Source organism: Cynocephalus volans, chromosome 4 (assembly GCF_027409185.1).
Source record: "Cynocephalus volans isolate mCynVol1 chromosome 4, mCynVol1.pri, whole genome shotgun sequence".
In the NCBI taxonomy this organism is placed as follows: Eukaryota; Metazoa; Chordata; class Mammalia; order Dermoptera; family Cynocephalidae; genus Cynocephalus; species Cynocephalus volans.
The window spans coordinates 163,195,953-163,212,774 of NC_084463.1; the positions used below are offsets into that span (position 1 = coordinate 163,195,953).

General features: G+C 48.3%; 2 protein-coding genes and 1 non-coding gene across 13 annotated transcripts in view; 2 read left to right on the forward strand and 1 right to left on the reverse strand.

The window, feature by feature from the left end:
• LRP5 (LDL receptor related protein 5) overlaps window positions 1-1,023 on the forward strand; it is a 110,542-nt gene extending 109,519 nt beyond the window's left edge. Inside the window, exon 23 of the mRNA XM_063092971.1 lies at window positions 620-1,023. Coding sequence (XP_062949041.1) covers window positions 620-881 — 262 coding nt within the window. The 3' untranslated portion in view covers window positions 882-1,023. The remainder of the gene's footprint in view (window positions 1-619) is intronic.
• A 6,405-nt stretch (window positions 1,024-7,428) lies between these two features.
• Window positions 7,429-7,501, reverse strand: TRNAA-AGC (transfer RNA alanine (anticodon AGC)). Its single transcript has one exon. It is a non-coding gene; the product is annotated as a tRNA-Ala (tRNA).
• A 521-nt stretch (window positions 7,502-8,022) lies between these two features.
• Window positions 8,023-16,822, forward strand: part of PPP6R3 (protein phosphatase 6 regulatory subunit 3) — a 129,516-nt gene continuing 120,716 nt past the window's right edge. For 9 of the 11 annotated variants that reach the window (XM_063092375.1, XM_063092376.1, XM_063092377.1 and 6 more), the window contains exons 1-2: window positions 8,035-8,098; window positions 9,096-9,335. The gene's annotated coding sequence lies outside the window, so the exon portion shown is untranslated. Of the gene's footprint in view, window positions 8,099-9,095; window positions 9,336-16,822 lie in introns of all 11 variants that reach the window. The other 2 variants (XM_063092367.1, XM_063092370.1) reach the window with 2 other exon arrangements.

The following is a 16,822-nucleotide window of genomic DNA, read 5'->3' on the forward strand; positions in this document are numbered from 1 at the left end:
CATTGGTCTCCAACATTTACGGTAATGATATTGTGGCAAATGGATGTCGAGCATTTCCTTTTATCAGGCACTGGTTCTAGCACTTTGCATGCAGAATCTCATTTAATATTCACAAGCCTCCCCCCCGCCTTTGTTTTGTTTGGTGGCTGGCCAGTATGGGGATCTGAACCCTTGACCTTGGTGTTATAACACCACGCTCCAACCAAGTAAGCCAACTGGCCAGCCTAGGCCTCTTTGAAATGGATACTTTTTCATCCCCCACCTTTTTATCACTGAGAAACTGAAGCTCAGAGGCATTAAGTTACAGTCCAGGGTCAGCCAGGCAGGCACTGGAGGCCTCGTTTTCTACAGAGGCAACCTTGCCAGGGCCTGGGCTTGGCAGCCCTTCAGCGATGTGCAGGTTGCCCACTTTAGAGGTGGGGATGTTTAGGCTCAGAGAGGGTAAGTGATATGCCCAGGCCACACAGCTAGGGTGGATCCTGAGCCAGGCCTGCCTCTACAGGAGCTCATGCTTGCGAATGCCCTTCCTTGCGGCTCAAGGGCCTGTGTGCCCGCGGGGGCAGACATGCCTGTGGACCCTGACCCGAGGTGCTGCACTTCCTCTCTCTGTCTCTTTCAGGCCCTACATCATTCGTGGCATGGCACCCCCGACAACGCCCTGCAGCACGGACGTGTGTGACAGCGACTACAGTGCTAGCCGCTGGAAGGCCAGCAAGTACTACCTGGATTTGAACTCAGACTCAGACCCCTACCCGCCTCCACCCACGCCGCACAGCCAGTACCTGTCGGCGGAGGACAGCTGCCCGCCTTCGCCCGCCACCGAGAGGAGCTACTTCCACCTATTCCCGCCGCCCCCGTCCCCCTGCACGGACTCGTCCTGACCTCGGCCGGGCCACCCCGTGTCTCTGCACCCTTGTAAATAGTTTTAAATATGAACAAAGAAAAAATATATTTTATGATTTAAAAAATAAATATAATTGGGATTTTAAAAACGTGAGAAATGTGAACAGTGATGGGGGTGGGCAGGGCTGGGAAAACTTTGTACAGTGGAGAAATATTTATAAACTTAATTTTTTTTAAAACATAACTGCCATTCTTTCGTGCCCTGTGTGCATCTGAGTTGCATGTCCCCATGGAGTGAGCATCCAGCCCCAGATGGCTGTCAGAGTTGCATGCTTGTCCTGCGTGTGGGCGTTCTGCGGTCAAGTTCCACGAGGAAGTGACATCGGGCAGAAGCTGCCATCTTCCCTGGAAGGCATCCCTGACCCTGAAGGCAGGGCTGGCTTCATGGATGTGTGACCCACGCAGTCCTGAAGGGCCCATGTTAGGTTTCAAGCTCTGTGGTTGCTGTCCTCAGATTCTTAATAATTTCTGAGAAAAAGTCCTTACAATTCACTTACCCAGGCTTTGGGCTGTTCCCTGGCTGGCACTGGTTGTCGTCTGATCTGTGGGGTGCTGGCCCTCAGCTGCTGCCCATCTTGATGGCAGCCTCCAGCATCTGTGACCATCAGCAAGTGAAGCCTGAGGCCTGCTCTGTGCCCACCCCAGGTGGTACTGCAGATGACAGGCAAGGAAGAGACCGGAGAACTGATTTATCATGGTCTGTAGTGAGGAAGCTGGGCTCTTCTCCCGGTGCCCTGGAGGCTGGGCAGGACTGACCATCTTCAGAGGGGAGGGAGGAAATGCCTGTCGCATTAGCAGGAAGGGCCTGACCCCCACTACACTTCACGCTGGATGCAGCTCCACTTGAGAATCACAACACGAAGATCTGCAAGAAGTGCCTGAGTGTCTCCTGGCCTCCCAACAGGAACCTGACATTGAATGGTTGTCCAACCCCAAGGGGGCTGGAGATGCAGACAGAGGTGACAACAGCTGAGCGAGGGAAGTCCTGTGCATGACCAACTTCTGGACAGCCTCCACAACTGGAGGACACCCAAACACTGGAATCCTGTGTGTGACTGCTCTGCCAGGGCAGATGGTGTGGGCACACAAGCCAGCTGGCACCTGGTTTCCTGGGACACACCTTCGGGGAGTCGCCTCTCCTGCCCCTAACTGCCCAGGAGTCCCCAAGGTGAGGCTCTGCTTGGTAGTAATGTAGACAGGCCAACTTGCTGCTGCTGCCACCACAGTCAGTGCTGGGTCAGAGAGCAGATGCTGGGGGACTCAAGGCCCCTTTGTGGACAGGGTTATTGGGATGTGCCTTGAAGGACAGTGTCACCTCCAGTCGGCCTCACCCAACGGGCCCATCTGTTACTGAAAGGCGCTTGTCAGGATTCCACGAGAGATAGCCTGTGAGAAAGCCCTGCTTGTGGAGCGTCTGGCTAGTAGCAGGTCCTTGGCGAATGGAAGCCGTGACCTATTAAAGCTCATAGAGGTGATGGAGTAGCCCAAGGTCACACTGCTAAGACTGGCAGAGCTAAAGGAGTACCAGAGCTCCTAGGCCCAAAAGCTGGGTCTCCTGCCACCAGGCACATACCTGAGAAAGCAGCAGAGCCTTTGCTGACTCAGAAGCAACAGCTGTGTCATGGGGGTTCCCCGAGAGCACCCTAGCTCCATTCTCCTGCCCAGCCAGCCATCCTGTCTGAGGGCCTGCCAGGGATCAGGCAAGTGGTGAGAAGGATTAGCCTGGGCTACTGAGCCCTGGAGGCCTGAGTGGGCTGGGGGGAGGGCCGAGTCATCCTCTGCAGCCCTCCCCATCCCCCCAGCACCCTGATAGAGCCATTGCATGGTGCCTTGGATTGAGTGTGCCCCCAAAACTTGACCCCCACTGTGACAGTGTTGAGGGTGGAGAATCCTGTTATGGTAACTGAAAGGTAGAGCCTTGAAGAGATGATTATAGGACCATGCAGTAATGAATGGATTAATAATGGTCAGGGGTGTGGTTCTAAGGGCTTTAAAAGGACAGCACATGAGAAGTTAGTCTCTCTCCTCCATTTTCTGCCACGTGAGACCTGCACTGCTGTAAAGTCACCACTAAAAATCCTCTCCAGATGTGTTCCCTGGACTTTGGAATTCCCAGCCTCCAAAACTGTAAGCAATGAATTTCGTTTTCTTATAAATTACCCAGTTTCAGGTAATTTTGTCATAAGCAACAAAACAGACTAATACACATGGCTAGGGATGCCATCTGGTGGCCACAGGCCTCCCCGCTGGACCTCTTCCTGCCCACGCAGTCAGCTAGGGGGAGTGAGGTGCCAATCCACTGGCTGCCTACTATGTGCCAATTAATCTGTCAACCTTCAGTAAGCACCTGCTGCATGCAGAAGAACCTTGCACCTAAGTCACGTGCTGAGAGATCCAGAGACTAGTCTGATGTGGCCCCCTCCTTGCAGACACTCCAAATCCGTGATATGGGGCAGTTTCCAAAACTGTGGGGAAGACGCAGTGCTGAGATATACTGGAGCCCAGAGGCGGCTCTGTATTCAGATGGGAAGGCAGGGAGGGCTTCCTGGAGGAACCGATGTCTGAGCTGTGTCTTAAATGAGGGAGTGAAGTTAACCTGGTTTATTTAAACTTCACGACAGCCCAGCTGGGTAGATGGTGTCCCTAATTTGTAGTTGAGGAAACTGAAGCTTGGGTAAAAAGAAGCAAAGCTAGAACTTTTTCCATTCAATTGTGTAATCATTTCTTTATCCAATAAATGGCTACCAGGTGCTACTCAATGTGCCACCTTCCCTCCAAACCCTGTCACCTCTGCGGTGATGGCCACTACTCCCTGTCTCTGTCACCCTTCACTGAGTCCTGCGGGGTCTCCCTTGTGTAATAGGCTCCTTCCCACTGACCCCATCAGAGGAGGGCCCTTTGCTCAGCTCAGTCGTCCAACCCCTTATCCCAGGGTGGGTGTGGGAGCTGCCTGCCTGCCCTGTCTGCAGCCCCCTTGGATCTAGAGCTGCCCTTAGGTACTGAGACAGCATCCACCCTGGGCAGCTCAACTGTGTCCATGTGGCCAGGTCTTGGACATTTCCACTGTCAGGCAGGCTACTGGGGAACCTGGGTGGGGCGATGTGGGATGTCTTGTCTCCAAGAAGTCTGGGTGGTTGGGAAGTTGGGTGGTGACTGGATCCCACTTGGTTCCTGCAAAGTTCCTTCTCTTGACTATTCTGCTGGCTCTTCACAGCACTGGGACCCTCTTGTTGGACCACACCCTCAGGCCAGGGGGCGGGGGTCCCACCAAGGAACCCCCTTGCTGGCTCCTCCTCTCGCGGTCCTCTCCCAGACTCCCTGCCTCTAACTCCTCCTCTCTGCCCAGTGCCCTCTTCTTTTTCCCCATCAGCTCAATGGCAGCCCTAGTCCTTAGCAGCCTAGCAGTTCCACTTCCTACCAGCAGTCAGGCCACTGACAGTCCTCTGTGGGAAGGGAAATACCTCCTCCCCAACTGGGACTGAATCTTAGAAAAAGTTGGCCAGTTAGCTCACGTGGTTAGAGGTGGTGCTGGTAACACCAAGCTCAAGGGTAAGGTCAAGGGTTTGGATTCCCATACCAGCCAGCCACCAAATACATACACACACACACATACATACATATACATACATACATATCAAATCTTAATGCACTGAAGAGAAGAAAGGGAAATAGAAGAGTTAAGTTTCCATATCCCATAGAGCCCTCTATCTGTACTCTTCTCTCTAGCCTCAGCACCCCTTGACCCGACTCAGCATAAGCCTGGAGTCTGGGCTCCTGGGTGCCAGCCCAAGCCCTTCCAGAGCATGTCCTCTACCAGGGCAGCCCCACTCCAGCCCACGAATCAGTGCCAGCCTGGGATGGACATCACAAAAGGAACGACAACGTGCTGGCTTTTCTTCAAGTTGAACTTATTCAACTTGAAGTCTTTATTCAGAGCTAGTCTTTCCTGAGTGCACGTGTGTTAAAATGTCCTATCTTTTATGTTTTAGTTATTGTTTTAAAATTGTTACTTGGTAGAATAAAAGTTTGGCAGCTCTATTTGGCAGTTTCCCCAATTTTAGGAGTAATAGCCGGGTGTCAGGTAGATGGGCATTCGTTATATGCTTCCCTCTACTTTCAAGTACGCTTGAAAATATTCATGTACATGTGTGTTTTTTTAAAAAGTCTAGATGAATTAAAAAGTTAACCATTGAAAATAAAACCACAAAAGGATTAGGGAGAAAAGGGAGAAAGAAGGTGGTGATCCGTGAAATCTAGAAATTTTAAGAGACGTTGGTCTTTGTAAAATGCAAAGCTTCCTAGTCATTCCCCTGCTTAAAGCCTGTCAGTGGCTCCCCGTGGGTCTCAGGAGATGGGTTGAACTGGGCTAAGCACAGATACCTCCTCCTCCAAGTAGTCCTCCCTGACTTCAACCCTTTCTGTTAGGTTAGGAGTGCACCATAATTGGAGACCTTTGGGTCCTACTTACCCTGGGTGAGGTATTGTAGTATTTCATTTAATTGCAGTGCACATGGTCCTGTGACCCACCTCAGAAGTCTGGGCTGGAGGAGCCTGAAGCACACTCTGGCACATCCTTTGATGATGAATGAGTAAAGAGATGTACAGATCAGTGGGACAGATGGCAGGTCCTGGCTCTCCCTGCCCGCTCTGGCCCACGGCCCAGCTTCCCTCTCAAGCACCAATCCCAGTCCCTGGGCTCTCGGCAGCCTCTCCTGTGCTCTGCAGTCCTGTGCCTCTGATCCTGTGCTACTCCTACTACTTGCTGCTCTTGCTTTAATCGGTCCTTTCTAAAGTATGGGTAGTCCTGAACGGCAGTCTCCCTCCCGCCCAGAAGCTTTCTCTAGCTCTCACTGTCTGAGCATAAACACCAAGTTCCTTTGCCTGTCTTGCAAGGCCTCTGAGATTCCCTCCTGACCTGCTTCCCTTGTCTTTCCCCAGGCCTGTGATCACCTGCACTGTTTTCCACCCTGATGTGCTGCTGTAGTTTCCTCTCCCTGGCAAGACCACTCCCGACCTACCCCAGATTATCTGCCTATATGTCCCCCTCCCAAGCCCTCGCACTAAGCACACTTCGCTAGCTGTGTGGCCTTGGGCAAGGCCTCTAGCCTCTCTGTGCAGCAGAATCATTGTAAGACCTGTCTTTGTTTGCTGGCCTCCTCAAGGACTAGCATGCTTTAGGGCGTGAACATGGCTTAGTAGATATTATCATCTGCACTGTACAGATACTTACTGGAGAGTCAGAGAGGTTAGATCATCCAGCCAAAGTCACCCAGTCAATATGGGCTGTACCTTGTGCCCGAATGTTTTCTAGGCCTCAGTTAAGTAATCTAAAATGGGGATGATATGCTGTTCTGGAGTTACCAGCAATGCATTCCTTCTAAAGGGTCTGCCTCCAGCCACAGTGTCTGCTGAAAGGGTGGGCTGGGGGCAGGGGAATGTTTGCAAGCCCAGAATTCCAGCTCCCCAGGCCCTTGGGGTTGACCCAACCCAAACTGGCACTATTAGAATTGGGGCTCAGAGAGCCTGAGCCAGTGAGGTAGAGAGAGCTCAGACCACTTGGGTGCTCATGCAAAGGGTGGGGGTGGAGGTGTAGAGATGCTGAGCATTGGGAAGGCAGCCAGGTGCCCAACTCAGCAGGTCCTGCCCTCCTCCCACCCCCAGGGGCTAAGCTCTGCTGCTTTTCCTAGGGGCCCGGACTCCCGGAGGCAGCCTGGGGAAACCACACAGTAATCATGCTGTGCCCTCTTTGAGCTGGAGTGGCCATTCTGAACAAGCCAGCACCCCTGGAGCCAGCTGCCGGACCTGCTGGGAGAGCCCTCACAGCCTCCCTGCATGGAGCTCCCATTAGGACTACAGGCCTAGTGCCCCTCTCTGAGGTATGAGGATCAGGGTTTGGCATGGTGGCACTGCCCCTCAAGGCCCTGCATGTCACCCCTGCCACCTTCTCGGGAAAGGCCAGCCCCTGAGCCTGCTTAGCTGACCACCACCTCATGTTTCCCAGGTAGTGTGCTGAGGGACCCGCAGTAGAACATGTGGACCCCGCACCCCGCAGTACTGGGCACATGCCGAGCAGCTGCAGCAGGGCGGAAAACCCGCCGTCCTCGGCCAGCGGACGGTTCTGCATCAGTCTGGACTGCGGCTTCGTGTCACTTCTGCCCTCTGTCGATTTCCATCTTGGAGCACCGCGGGTTTTTAGTAGGGGCATAAGCTGGACTGTCCTTAGGGTGCCGGGCCCGGCTCAGGGGGCAGGGGCTCCTGGGGCCCGGGACCTCCGCCCTCCCCAGCAGGAGGGGAGATAGCGGGGAGGGAAGCCCAGGGGAGCATTCTGGAAGAAGCTCGTGTGTAACCCTTTCTTATGACAAAAAGGGCACCCCGGCCCCCTTATACAGGCGAACTTATCCTCCGTCGTGGTGGGCCACAGCTAGAGACGCTCGGCGCCCCCTCACCTTGACCCCACTTCCGGGGCGGCCCCCTCGCTCCGGTCAAGTGCTCACGACGGACGACCCTTCTTATAAAAGACGGAGGTGGAGAATGCGGGCATCGATCCCGCTACCTCTCGCATGCTAAGCGAGCGCTCTACCATTTGAGCTAATTCCCCGGCTCGGGCCTGCTCCTTCCGCCGGCGCGCATTGGGGCGCACATCACCACCGGCTTCCGCGCCGCCTCCGCCCGCCCGGCGGCCGGGCGTCTCGCCCCCCTATTGGTTCCCTTGCGGCACCGGACTCCACGGCCATCATTGGTTTGGCTCGATTTAGTTTTAAAAAGCATTGGCCACTCGGATTGGTGGTCCGAAGCGTCCGTCAAGTGGAGGCCCTGCTGTTGCTACGGCGTAGAGGGGCTCAGCCGGGATTCTCCCGGTTTCTGATTTGTTTCTCAGACTCCGGGGATCCTTCAGGTCCATGGGAAATGAATGCGCCCCCCGCGATTGACTGACGAGGCCTGCGAACCAATCGCAGTGAAGGCAAGGGAGCCGCTGGGCGTCCCAATAGGTTGCAGGGAGCGGGAGAGGCAAGCCAATGAGCATGGAGCTGGGGGCGGGAGCACGGCTGCGATTGGCTGCGAGGCGGCCGGAGGGAGGGCGGGCGGAACTCAAGGCCTGCTTGATACGTCCGCCATTTTGGGCGCTTCGCTGATGGTGTCGGTGAGCGCGTTTCCCGCCTGAGCGCAACTAGCGGCGGGTCGTGGGCACCTCCAGGTAACGGGGGAGGGGGGCGGCGGCGCGGACCGCGGCGCGGGGTACGCGGGGTGCGCGGCCGAGGCCCCTCGGTCGACCCCTAGCTGCGCGGGGAGGGAGCGCCCCGGCCCCTCTCCCCTCCCCCCCGGAATTGGCTGCTCCGCGGGCCCGGGAGGCGCGGCGCCGTCTTGCGCGGCCGCTCCCCGCCAGCTCCTGTCAGCCGGGCCCCGCCAGGCCGGGCGCCGGGGGCGGGACGCGGCCCGGGCGGCGAACTCGGAACCGCGTTGACGTTCGCGGCCTTGCGCGGCGGCCGGGCGAGGCGCCCCTGATGGGGGCTCGGGCTCCAGTCCCCCGCCCGCCGCCCGCGGCGTCGCCCACCGCCCGGCCCCGCTGCCGCCCGGCCTGGGCTCCCGGTCAGCTTCCCCCGGGGGCCTTGGGGAGCGCGTCCAGCTGGGGCAGCAACTCGCCGTAAAGCTCCGCGAAGGCCATTGTTGCGCGCTCTCCTCCGGGAAACAAGTTCTGTGGGTTTCTGCTCCCGCGGCGCACAGTCATCGGGATACACACAAACCGGTTCGGAGTCTCCCAGCAGCCTTCCCGGTGACTTTTTTACCCCGCTGCTGAGGCGCTGAGGTAGATGTGGTCACGAATGTCTCTCTCGTGTATTTGAGCCGGGGAGCGGGGGTGGTCCCTCTTGCGACTCGAAGTACCACCCTCTTAAAGAAGCCCATTCTCTGTTAACCTGGAGGTGTCTCCTCCAGACGTCTTGTTTGCTTTGATCACAGCTTGGACAATGAGTCCTTGGACGTATCTCTGTGCCCTGACGTTTCAGCCTCATGACTTAATGTCATTTTCCTGGTCCTCAACATTTTCTCTGTGGGGATGGATAGAGCGCTGTTTATGTTTGGCGTTTATGGCAGGGGACCCTTGGTAGTTGTTCCCTTTCATGCTCGCAGCAGTTGTTAATATTGATATTGTCCCACTTCACTAATGGGAAGTTTACTTTTATTTTGTTCTCAAGGTCATGTTGCAGAAAGGCAGCAAGTGGGAAAAGGACTCCACGTCTCCAGCCACTGAAATGTGCCTTCAGTAGCTAGTGTCTGATGCCCAGTTAGTGGTGGTGGTGGTTCTCTTCACCTTGGAGTTAGATTGCCTGGATTCAGATCTGGGTTTGACCGCTTTCTAGCTGTGACATTATTGGGCAAGTTACTCAACCTTTCTTCTTCCTCTGTAATAAGGGAATAGTAATAGTGTCTACCCGGTAAGTTTGTCCCAACAAATGGATTTATACATGTAACTGAGTATAGACGGAAATGACTTATACATGTCGAGCAGCCTGGCACATAGAGTAAGCTTAGTAATTAGTGGTTAGTATTGACTAAATTTAATTTTTAAATGTTTAGATACCATTAGGAAGCCAGATGAGTGTTTAAGCCCTGGCTGTTGGTGACTGTCTTTTTAGAAAGTTCTCTGTATTTGAGTCAGTTGGGCTGAAAAAAAAAATGAACTGGAAATTGTTTTGATTTTTTCAGGAGAGGGGTTGTTAAAGATTCGTTAAATTACATACATTCGCTGGAGTAATTTGTGATGGTGCCTAAGAATGTTTTGTTTAAAAAGGTGGTGAAATACAGAAAAGGCCATTAGGAGCTTAAGTAGGACTCTGCTCCTCAAGTATTTTTGGATACTACTTCCTGGATGTGATTGGCCGCCAAATCAATAACTTCAGGACCGTAGTATACTCCTGGTTGTTGTTGAAGATTGAAAGCCTTCTGTGTATTGAGATATACTTCAGCACAGATAATTTGGGAAATAGCTGTGGTCTTCGATGGGTGCTTTGGAAGCTATTGTGCACTTCAATATGTCCGGTCAGGGTGTCAGGAATATTTAACAAAATGCCATCCGTTCAGTCATACTTGAACTCATAGTCTTTTAAATGCCTGCCCTGTGCTTTTCTCCATGGTTCTTGAAACCATGCTTGTCTTTCCCTTGGTATTATTTGCTTGGGACCTGGCTTGCTTTATTGCACTGGAAAAGTGTATTTTGATAGACTCGGTCTTAAGTAGAGATGAGCATCTTGCTGGTGTGACTTACTCAGGGACAGGAAGAAGATTGTTTTGGGTTTAAAAGACTTTAGCTTTTGGGGCCGGCCTGTGGCTCACTCGGGAGAGTGCGGTGCTGATAACACCAAGGCCACGGGTTTGGATCCCATGTAGGGATGGCTGGTTTGCTCACTGGGTGAGCGTGGTGCTGACAACACCAAATCAAGGGTTAAGATCCCCTTACCGGTCATCTTTTAAAAAAAATAAAAAATAAAAAATAAAAGACTTTAGCTTTTGTGTAAAGTATAGCAAAACAAAACAAACCAAAAAACAAACAACTTTCTAGTTTCGTTTAACTAATTGAGAATTTGAGACAGACCATACATAGCTGGACAGAAAATGAATAGTAATAAAATTAGGTCTCAAGAGGGCGAGGTTTGCTTAGCTTAAGATAAATTTTTGTGTTTGTTTGGTAGAAAGATAATGTGCTTATTACAAATAAACATCTCTTCCTTAAAACAGAGTATTTGTCAGGATCAGTATTCAGTTTATTTCTATGATAAACTTGGATCTTGCAGATTTATATTTTAGATATTTGAGAAGGCAGCCTGAGTGTATATATATAGATACAAAATTTCACAAAGTTTTGTCACACTTGAAATGAGTAAATGATAGTGATAATGAAGCTTTTCTAATTATCTGCTCAACTAAAACTCACCACTGAGTTTATTTCATGAAAAGCACAGCAGTCTGGTTTGGCCCTCATAAGTCAAGATCTGAGCCCAGTGTGGGCTGAGTGGTGTTAACTGCATCTGAGGATGTACTGAAAAAACAGACCTGGCCTCTTCATTTTAAGCAACTTTCATATTTTTTTTCTTTCTTAAGAAAACTTCAAATGATTGGTTTTCAATTTACTCTAGATCAGGGGTTCTCAACTGGGGGCGATTTTGCCCCCCCAGGAATCATCTGGCAGCATCTGGAGACATTTCTGCTAGCCACACCTCTGGGTGTGGGCAGTGTATGTCTAGAGGGTAGAGGCCAAGGATACTGCTGCTGAACATCCTATAGAACACAGGACAGTCCCCCACCCCCACCCAGCAAAATTATCCAGCTGAAAATATCAATACTGCTAAGTTGAGAAATCCTGCTCTAGATAGATACTAGACTGGCCTATGTTGGAATCACTTGGGACACTTTTAAGACTGTGGACTCCACCTCTGGAAATTTTTGATAATATTGAGAATTAATTTTTTTAAAAGCTTCTTGGACAATATGAAGTCCCACTGGGTTTTGGAACCACTGTTCTAGACCATAGATTTTAGGGACTGCTTGTGAGTTTATACTTTGGGTGATCTGTGAACTCTGTAGAATCTAGATCCTGCCTTGGAGATTATTTACTAGTGGGGAGATGGTGTACATATATCATTTTTCGGGTGTGAGAAGACTGAACTTTAAAAGAAATATTAAACAAATTATAAAATAACTTAGAAACTTTCTTTCCTTTATCTTGTGAACATACATTATTATACTGTGCTGAAACTTAGTAGAACTCAGGTTTTTAGATGTTGCTTCTGTGCTGAAAAACCTCATACTGCTGTAGATTTTGAGTTTTGTATCTTTTGTCCTCATCTTGTCAGTCAGCTCTCAGTTCTGTTTTTAGATGCCAGCTTCAATTTTTTTTTTTTTTTTAAATGAGGAACTATTCCCAGAGACTTAGTTCTGGATCAGTTTACCAGTTCTGCCCTTTGAAGGCAAGGAGAGAGGCATACAGTATGCTACCTTTTAACACAGTGACCCTGCCTACTAGTTGAGGGGACTCCTCTGTGCCCCGGACTCTGACAAATGAGGGAATGTTCTTTCCTCCTGGGGAGATGAGGTGCAGTGGTAGAAGGGCAGAGATCCTTTTCTTGCCCATACTTAAAATTTAGGTTATGTAGTTTATTGAACGGAAGAATGTTAGTATGAAAACTATACACATTTTCATCAATTAGATGTTACTATCTGGACATATAAAAGGCAGATCATGGAGGCACTTTCTGATTTTCATCCTTAAATTCTGCCTATGGCTATATTGAGAACGAAAAGTGACCCCATCTACTTCTAATCTTCATTTATTTGGTCAGCAGAAATAGTAATTGAGTCCTTACTCTGCCGGGAACTGTATTTGGGATTCACTGATGAACAGGCCCTTAAGGACTTTCAGCCTAGAGGGAGAGGCAAGCAATTACAAAAGAGATCAGTTAGCAGAGCTTGTTAGAATTATACATGGTATAAGTAAGTAGGCTCTTAGTGATGGGCCCTAGAGGCCTCTGAGGAAAGAGCTTCTCTTTGCTGGTTGATTTGTTTAAACTGTAGGTGATTGAGATTGCTAGAAGTCTTGTAAGCAAAAGAGTAGCATAGTTATGCCTTGTTACTGGTTTGTACTAAATGGTTGTTTGTCTTGCCTCCTTGGTTTGGGGTGTCTTAAAAAGCAGCTCCATTCTTCCCATGTTGGTGAAGCTGTTTTGTAATTACAAGTAGGACTGATGTTTATTGCTCCATACATGTTGGTTGTCCCTTCATCAAACTTGAAATACTGTCTGTGGTTCCATATTTGTCAGAGGCTTGATGTAGATTCTTGCTAGAAATATTGCACATTCTTGAAACGGATGGTGCTTTGAGTGGGAATGGGTTTTTTCAGTTGCAGTGTGGATCTAGGTTGACTGGAGATTTGTTTTTGTAGCATTTTGACTTTGGCTTAGATTTAGTTGTCATGAAAGCCCCTTTTCTTCTTCCCTCTTTATTTTTAATTTTATTTTTTTTCTGGGAGGGAGATAGTTGTCAGATGAGTACTCCATTAATTTCAGGTTTGAAAGATTATAAACTGACCTCTGGATACCAGGTGGAATAGCTAGTTTGTGAAGAAACAAATAAAAGGGGATTTGGTAGTATGTGAAAAGGCTTCTTACCTTTACATCTAACTGGGACATTTTCTTTTTTTTTTTCTTTCTTTCTTTTTTTTTTTTTAAAGATGACCGGTAAGGGGATCTTAATCCTTGACTTGGTGTTAGCACCACGCTCTCCCAAGTGAGCTAACCGGCCATCCCTATATGGGGATCCGAACCTGTGGCCTTGGTGTTATCAGCACCATACTTTCCCAAGCGAGCCACGTGCCAGCCCTAACTGGAACATTTTCATGTCACAGACTTGACAGAGAACTGGCTTTACCTTGAGTAGAGGCTATTTACTGCTGGTCACTTACAAGTATTAGTGAAGACTATACAGCTGACAGAATTTATGTAAATAGTATTTGATAGGTTCTAAACATGTTTTTACTGATCTAAGGAGGCTCTGATTTTGTACTTCTCAGTGACTCTGGAAACTAGGGTATTTATTAGTTCCAGAATTTCTAACAGTGGGGACTTGAAATAGTTTGTATACCCCAGAGATTAACTGCCATGAAATCTGGTGGCCCAAAGGAAAGAAAAATGAAAGATTGTTTTTAGGAACATTAGAGAGCAGGACTAAAATGCAGAGATAAGATGATGACTGAATGTTGAGTCAGACTTGGAGAAAGCTGTGTGGATTGCTAGTTGGAGTCTTGTGTTTTCTGTACCTGAATATAAATCTGAACAAGAATACTGGTGGCAGAGACACACTTTGAGAAGAGAAAGGAGAGCTTGCCTGAGAATGCGTGAGACCCTAATCAGGGCAGGGTACAGCACTCACTGAGGCATGTTCCATGGTGACCTAGTAGTTGGTTGGTGAATCAGCCCAGATGGGGACAGTGGTGAAAGGAACATTGAAGGGTGGTGACTTGATTGGCTGTTTGGGGCTTCCTTTTATGAGAATCATGGTTTTGGACTGAAACAGAACTTTGAGGTCATTGATTCTTAGAGAGAATTTTAGGCCATGGCAAGGAATGGACCCAGAAGCAGTGGAGAAATCTCAGTTCCTAGATGATATCTTAGGGTTGTGTTGGCCCCACTAGACCACAGTTTTAAGTGCCATTTGTTTCAAGAGTGACATCACAGCAGAATCTCACTGAGAGTTAAGAATAAATGGCTAATTTCTGAGCTGTTTCCTTTTGGTGGTAGTACATGTCAGTTTTTTGTCATCATTTAGTAGATGCAGGGACAGTGTCTCCTGGTTTTCTTTGGTTGACATAGAGATACATAGGGTTTTTATAGTCATTGGACAATTGGCAGGACCTATCTGCCTGCCTCTTTTGTTTTCCAGTGAGACCCTGCCACTTCTGATTAAAGAGCACTCTTTGACTTTCCCCTTGCCACTGTGGACTCTATCCTTGCTTTATTCCACCCTTAGATGGATTCAACAACTATGCATTTGGTACTTATTATAGGCATAGTATTTTGCTAAGGGGAGTCTTCACAGATTAATACCTGCTTTCCGTCCTCAATTCAGAATATACTGTGATAGTTAAGAGTGCATGGGGTCTAAAATAGCTGAGTTTGAGTTCTGGCTCGTACAGTTTTCCAGGCTGATATTAGTTCATGTTTCTGTTCCTTTGTTGCTTTATCTGTGAAATTAATATTGAATTTTAACTGTTTAGCACAGTGCTTGGCACAGAGTAGTATTTGTATTAATATTATTACTTTTCCTCAATAATAATAGAAATAAGTACAGAAACAACTCTTATGGTGAAGAGAATGTCCTGAAGGAGAGAAATGGGATATTATGGGGTCATAGAGAAGCTTTGAGGTCTACCTAGCTGCTGTGGGCAAGTAATGGTGATTTAGGTGGGGAGGAGGTTATGGAGTTGCGTTTAACTGCAGGTTTTTTTCCTTCAAGTTTAGATTATGTTACATATGTTTTATTTACATAAATGTGATAATCTTATCTATGTAAATAAAACATATGAGGGTACTTAAAAATTTTCATAGGAAGATTCATATTATCTTTTAATTCTCTTTTTCCATGAACTTTTTGAAGTACCCTTGTATGTAACATAATCCTTTCTTTGACTGGAGTAGAGATCATAAACTTGAGATTTTGCAGTTTGCTTTCTAAAACATTCCTCTTTAAAATCTCTATTTCTTTTTAGCACCCAGGACATTATAAAGGTTTGCTATGGAGTCTCCCATGTTTTATAGAACCATATTTTTTCAGCACACCGTGGATAATCACATATGCTTTGAAGGAATATATGTTAACAGATGAGTGGATCTTTTTGATTTTTCATTTAATGTCTTTACAAATTCCACATTATAACCAGATAACTTTATTGAGGGTATGCAAACTTTTTTTGTATAGGGCCAGTTAGTAAATATTTTAGGCTTTACAGGCTGAAAGGTCTCTGCAACTACTCACCTCTGCCTTTGTAATATGAAAGCAGCATAGACAATACATAAACAAATGAAGGTGGCTGTCTTCCAATAGAACTTTATTTACAAAAACAGGCAGTAGGCTGGATTTGGCCTGGTGGGCCACAGCTTGCCAATGCCTGCTTTAGTTGATTTTTAATTTTAATTTTCAATAAGATCATATATTCAAATAGTATATACCAACATTCGTACAGATATTATTAAACATTAAAACCATCAGTTTTATACCCACTAATCAGCTTAAGAAATAGAATGTTACCACTAATTTGGCTCCCTGTGTGTCTTCCCCTGACCACCTCCCTCTTTCTGACCTCCCCAAGGCAAGTGCTACCCAACATGTATCATTTTCTTGCATTATGGTGTTGCCATCTATGAATGTATACTTATGTAACTTAAGTTTTGCTTGTCTTTAAACTGTATAAATTGAATCATTTTGATCTGTCGTTTTTTTCCCACTCAACATTGTTATTGAGATCCATTTATTCAAATGTTTGAGTACCTACGAGTCTTAGGGGGTATTGTAGTGCTGGGTTTATTAGCAGTGAGCAAAGCAGACAAAAGTCCCTGCCCTCATGGAGCTTACATTTTTGTGGGGGAGAGACAGTTGACAGATAAGCAGAAGATACAGTAGCCATATGGTGATACAAACAGGGAGAAGAAAAAAGCAGGGGTGGTGGCTGGGAGTTGAGGGGCTGTTTGCAGATTGAAATATAGTGGTCAGCGTCAGCCTCCCTAAGTAGGGGCCCTTTGAACAGAAGGAGATGAGGGAGCAAGCCATAAGGCCATGGGTGGGTGTGGAGTGGAAGAAGCATTATAGGCAGAGGGTCCAGCACACACAAGGTGCTAAGAAGGGTGCACCTGCATTATTGGAGGGACAGGAGAGAGGTCAGTGTGGCTGCAGTGAAGAGCCTGAGTGGGAGTGGTAGGAGAGTGGGTCAGAGGGTAAGGTCACACAAGCCATTGTTAAGATTTTTTTTTTTTTTTTTTCTGTGAGATGGGAAGTCATTTAGTGTTTTGAACAGATGTGTGACATGATCTGGTTTCTAAAAGGTCCCCCTGAAGCTGTGTTAAGATTAGCTGTTCTTGTGCTGCTGGAAGGAGGTTAGATGCTATAATGGCAGCTTGGACTGAAGGGGAACAGGGGTGGTAGTGAGAAGTGGTTGGTTTCTAGATACTTCTTGAAGGGAGAGCAGATAAGATTTGCTGGCAGATTGGATGTGGGTGTGAGAGAGGAGTGAAGGATGATACCAGGGATTTTTTGCTTGCTGTAGGAGTTGCTATTTATGAAGAAAGGGAAGACTATGGGAGGAGCAGGTTGTGGAAGGAAGATAAGGAGTTGGGTTTCGGATATGTTCGGTTTGTGACATATTTAGAGAGCAGACCGG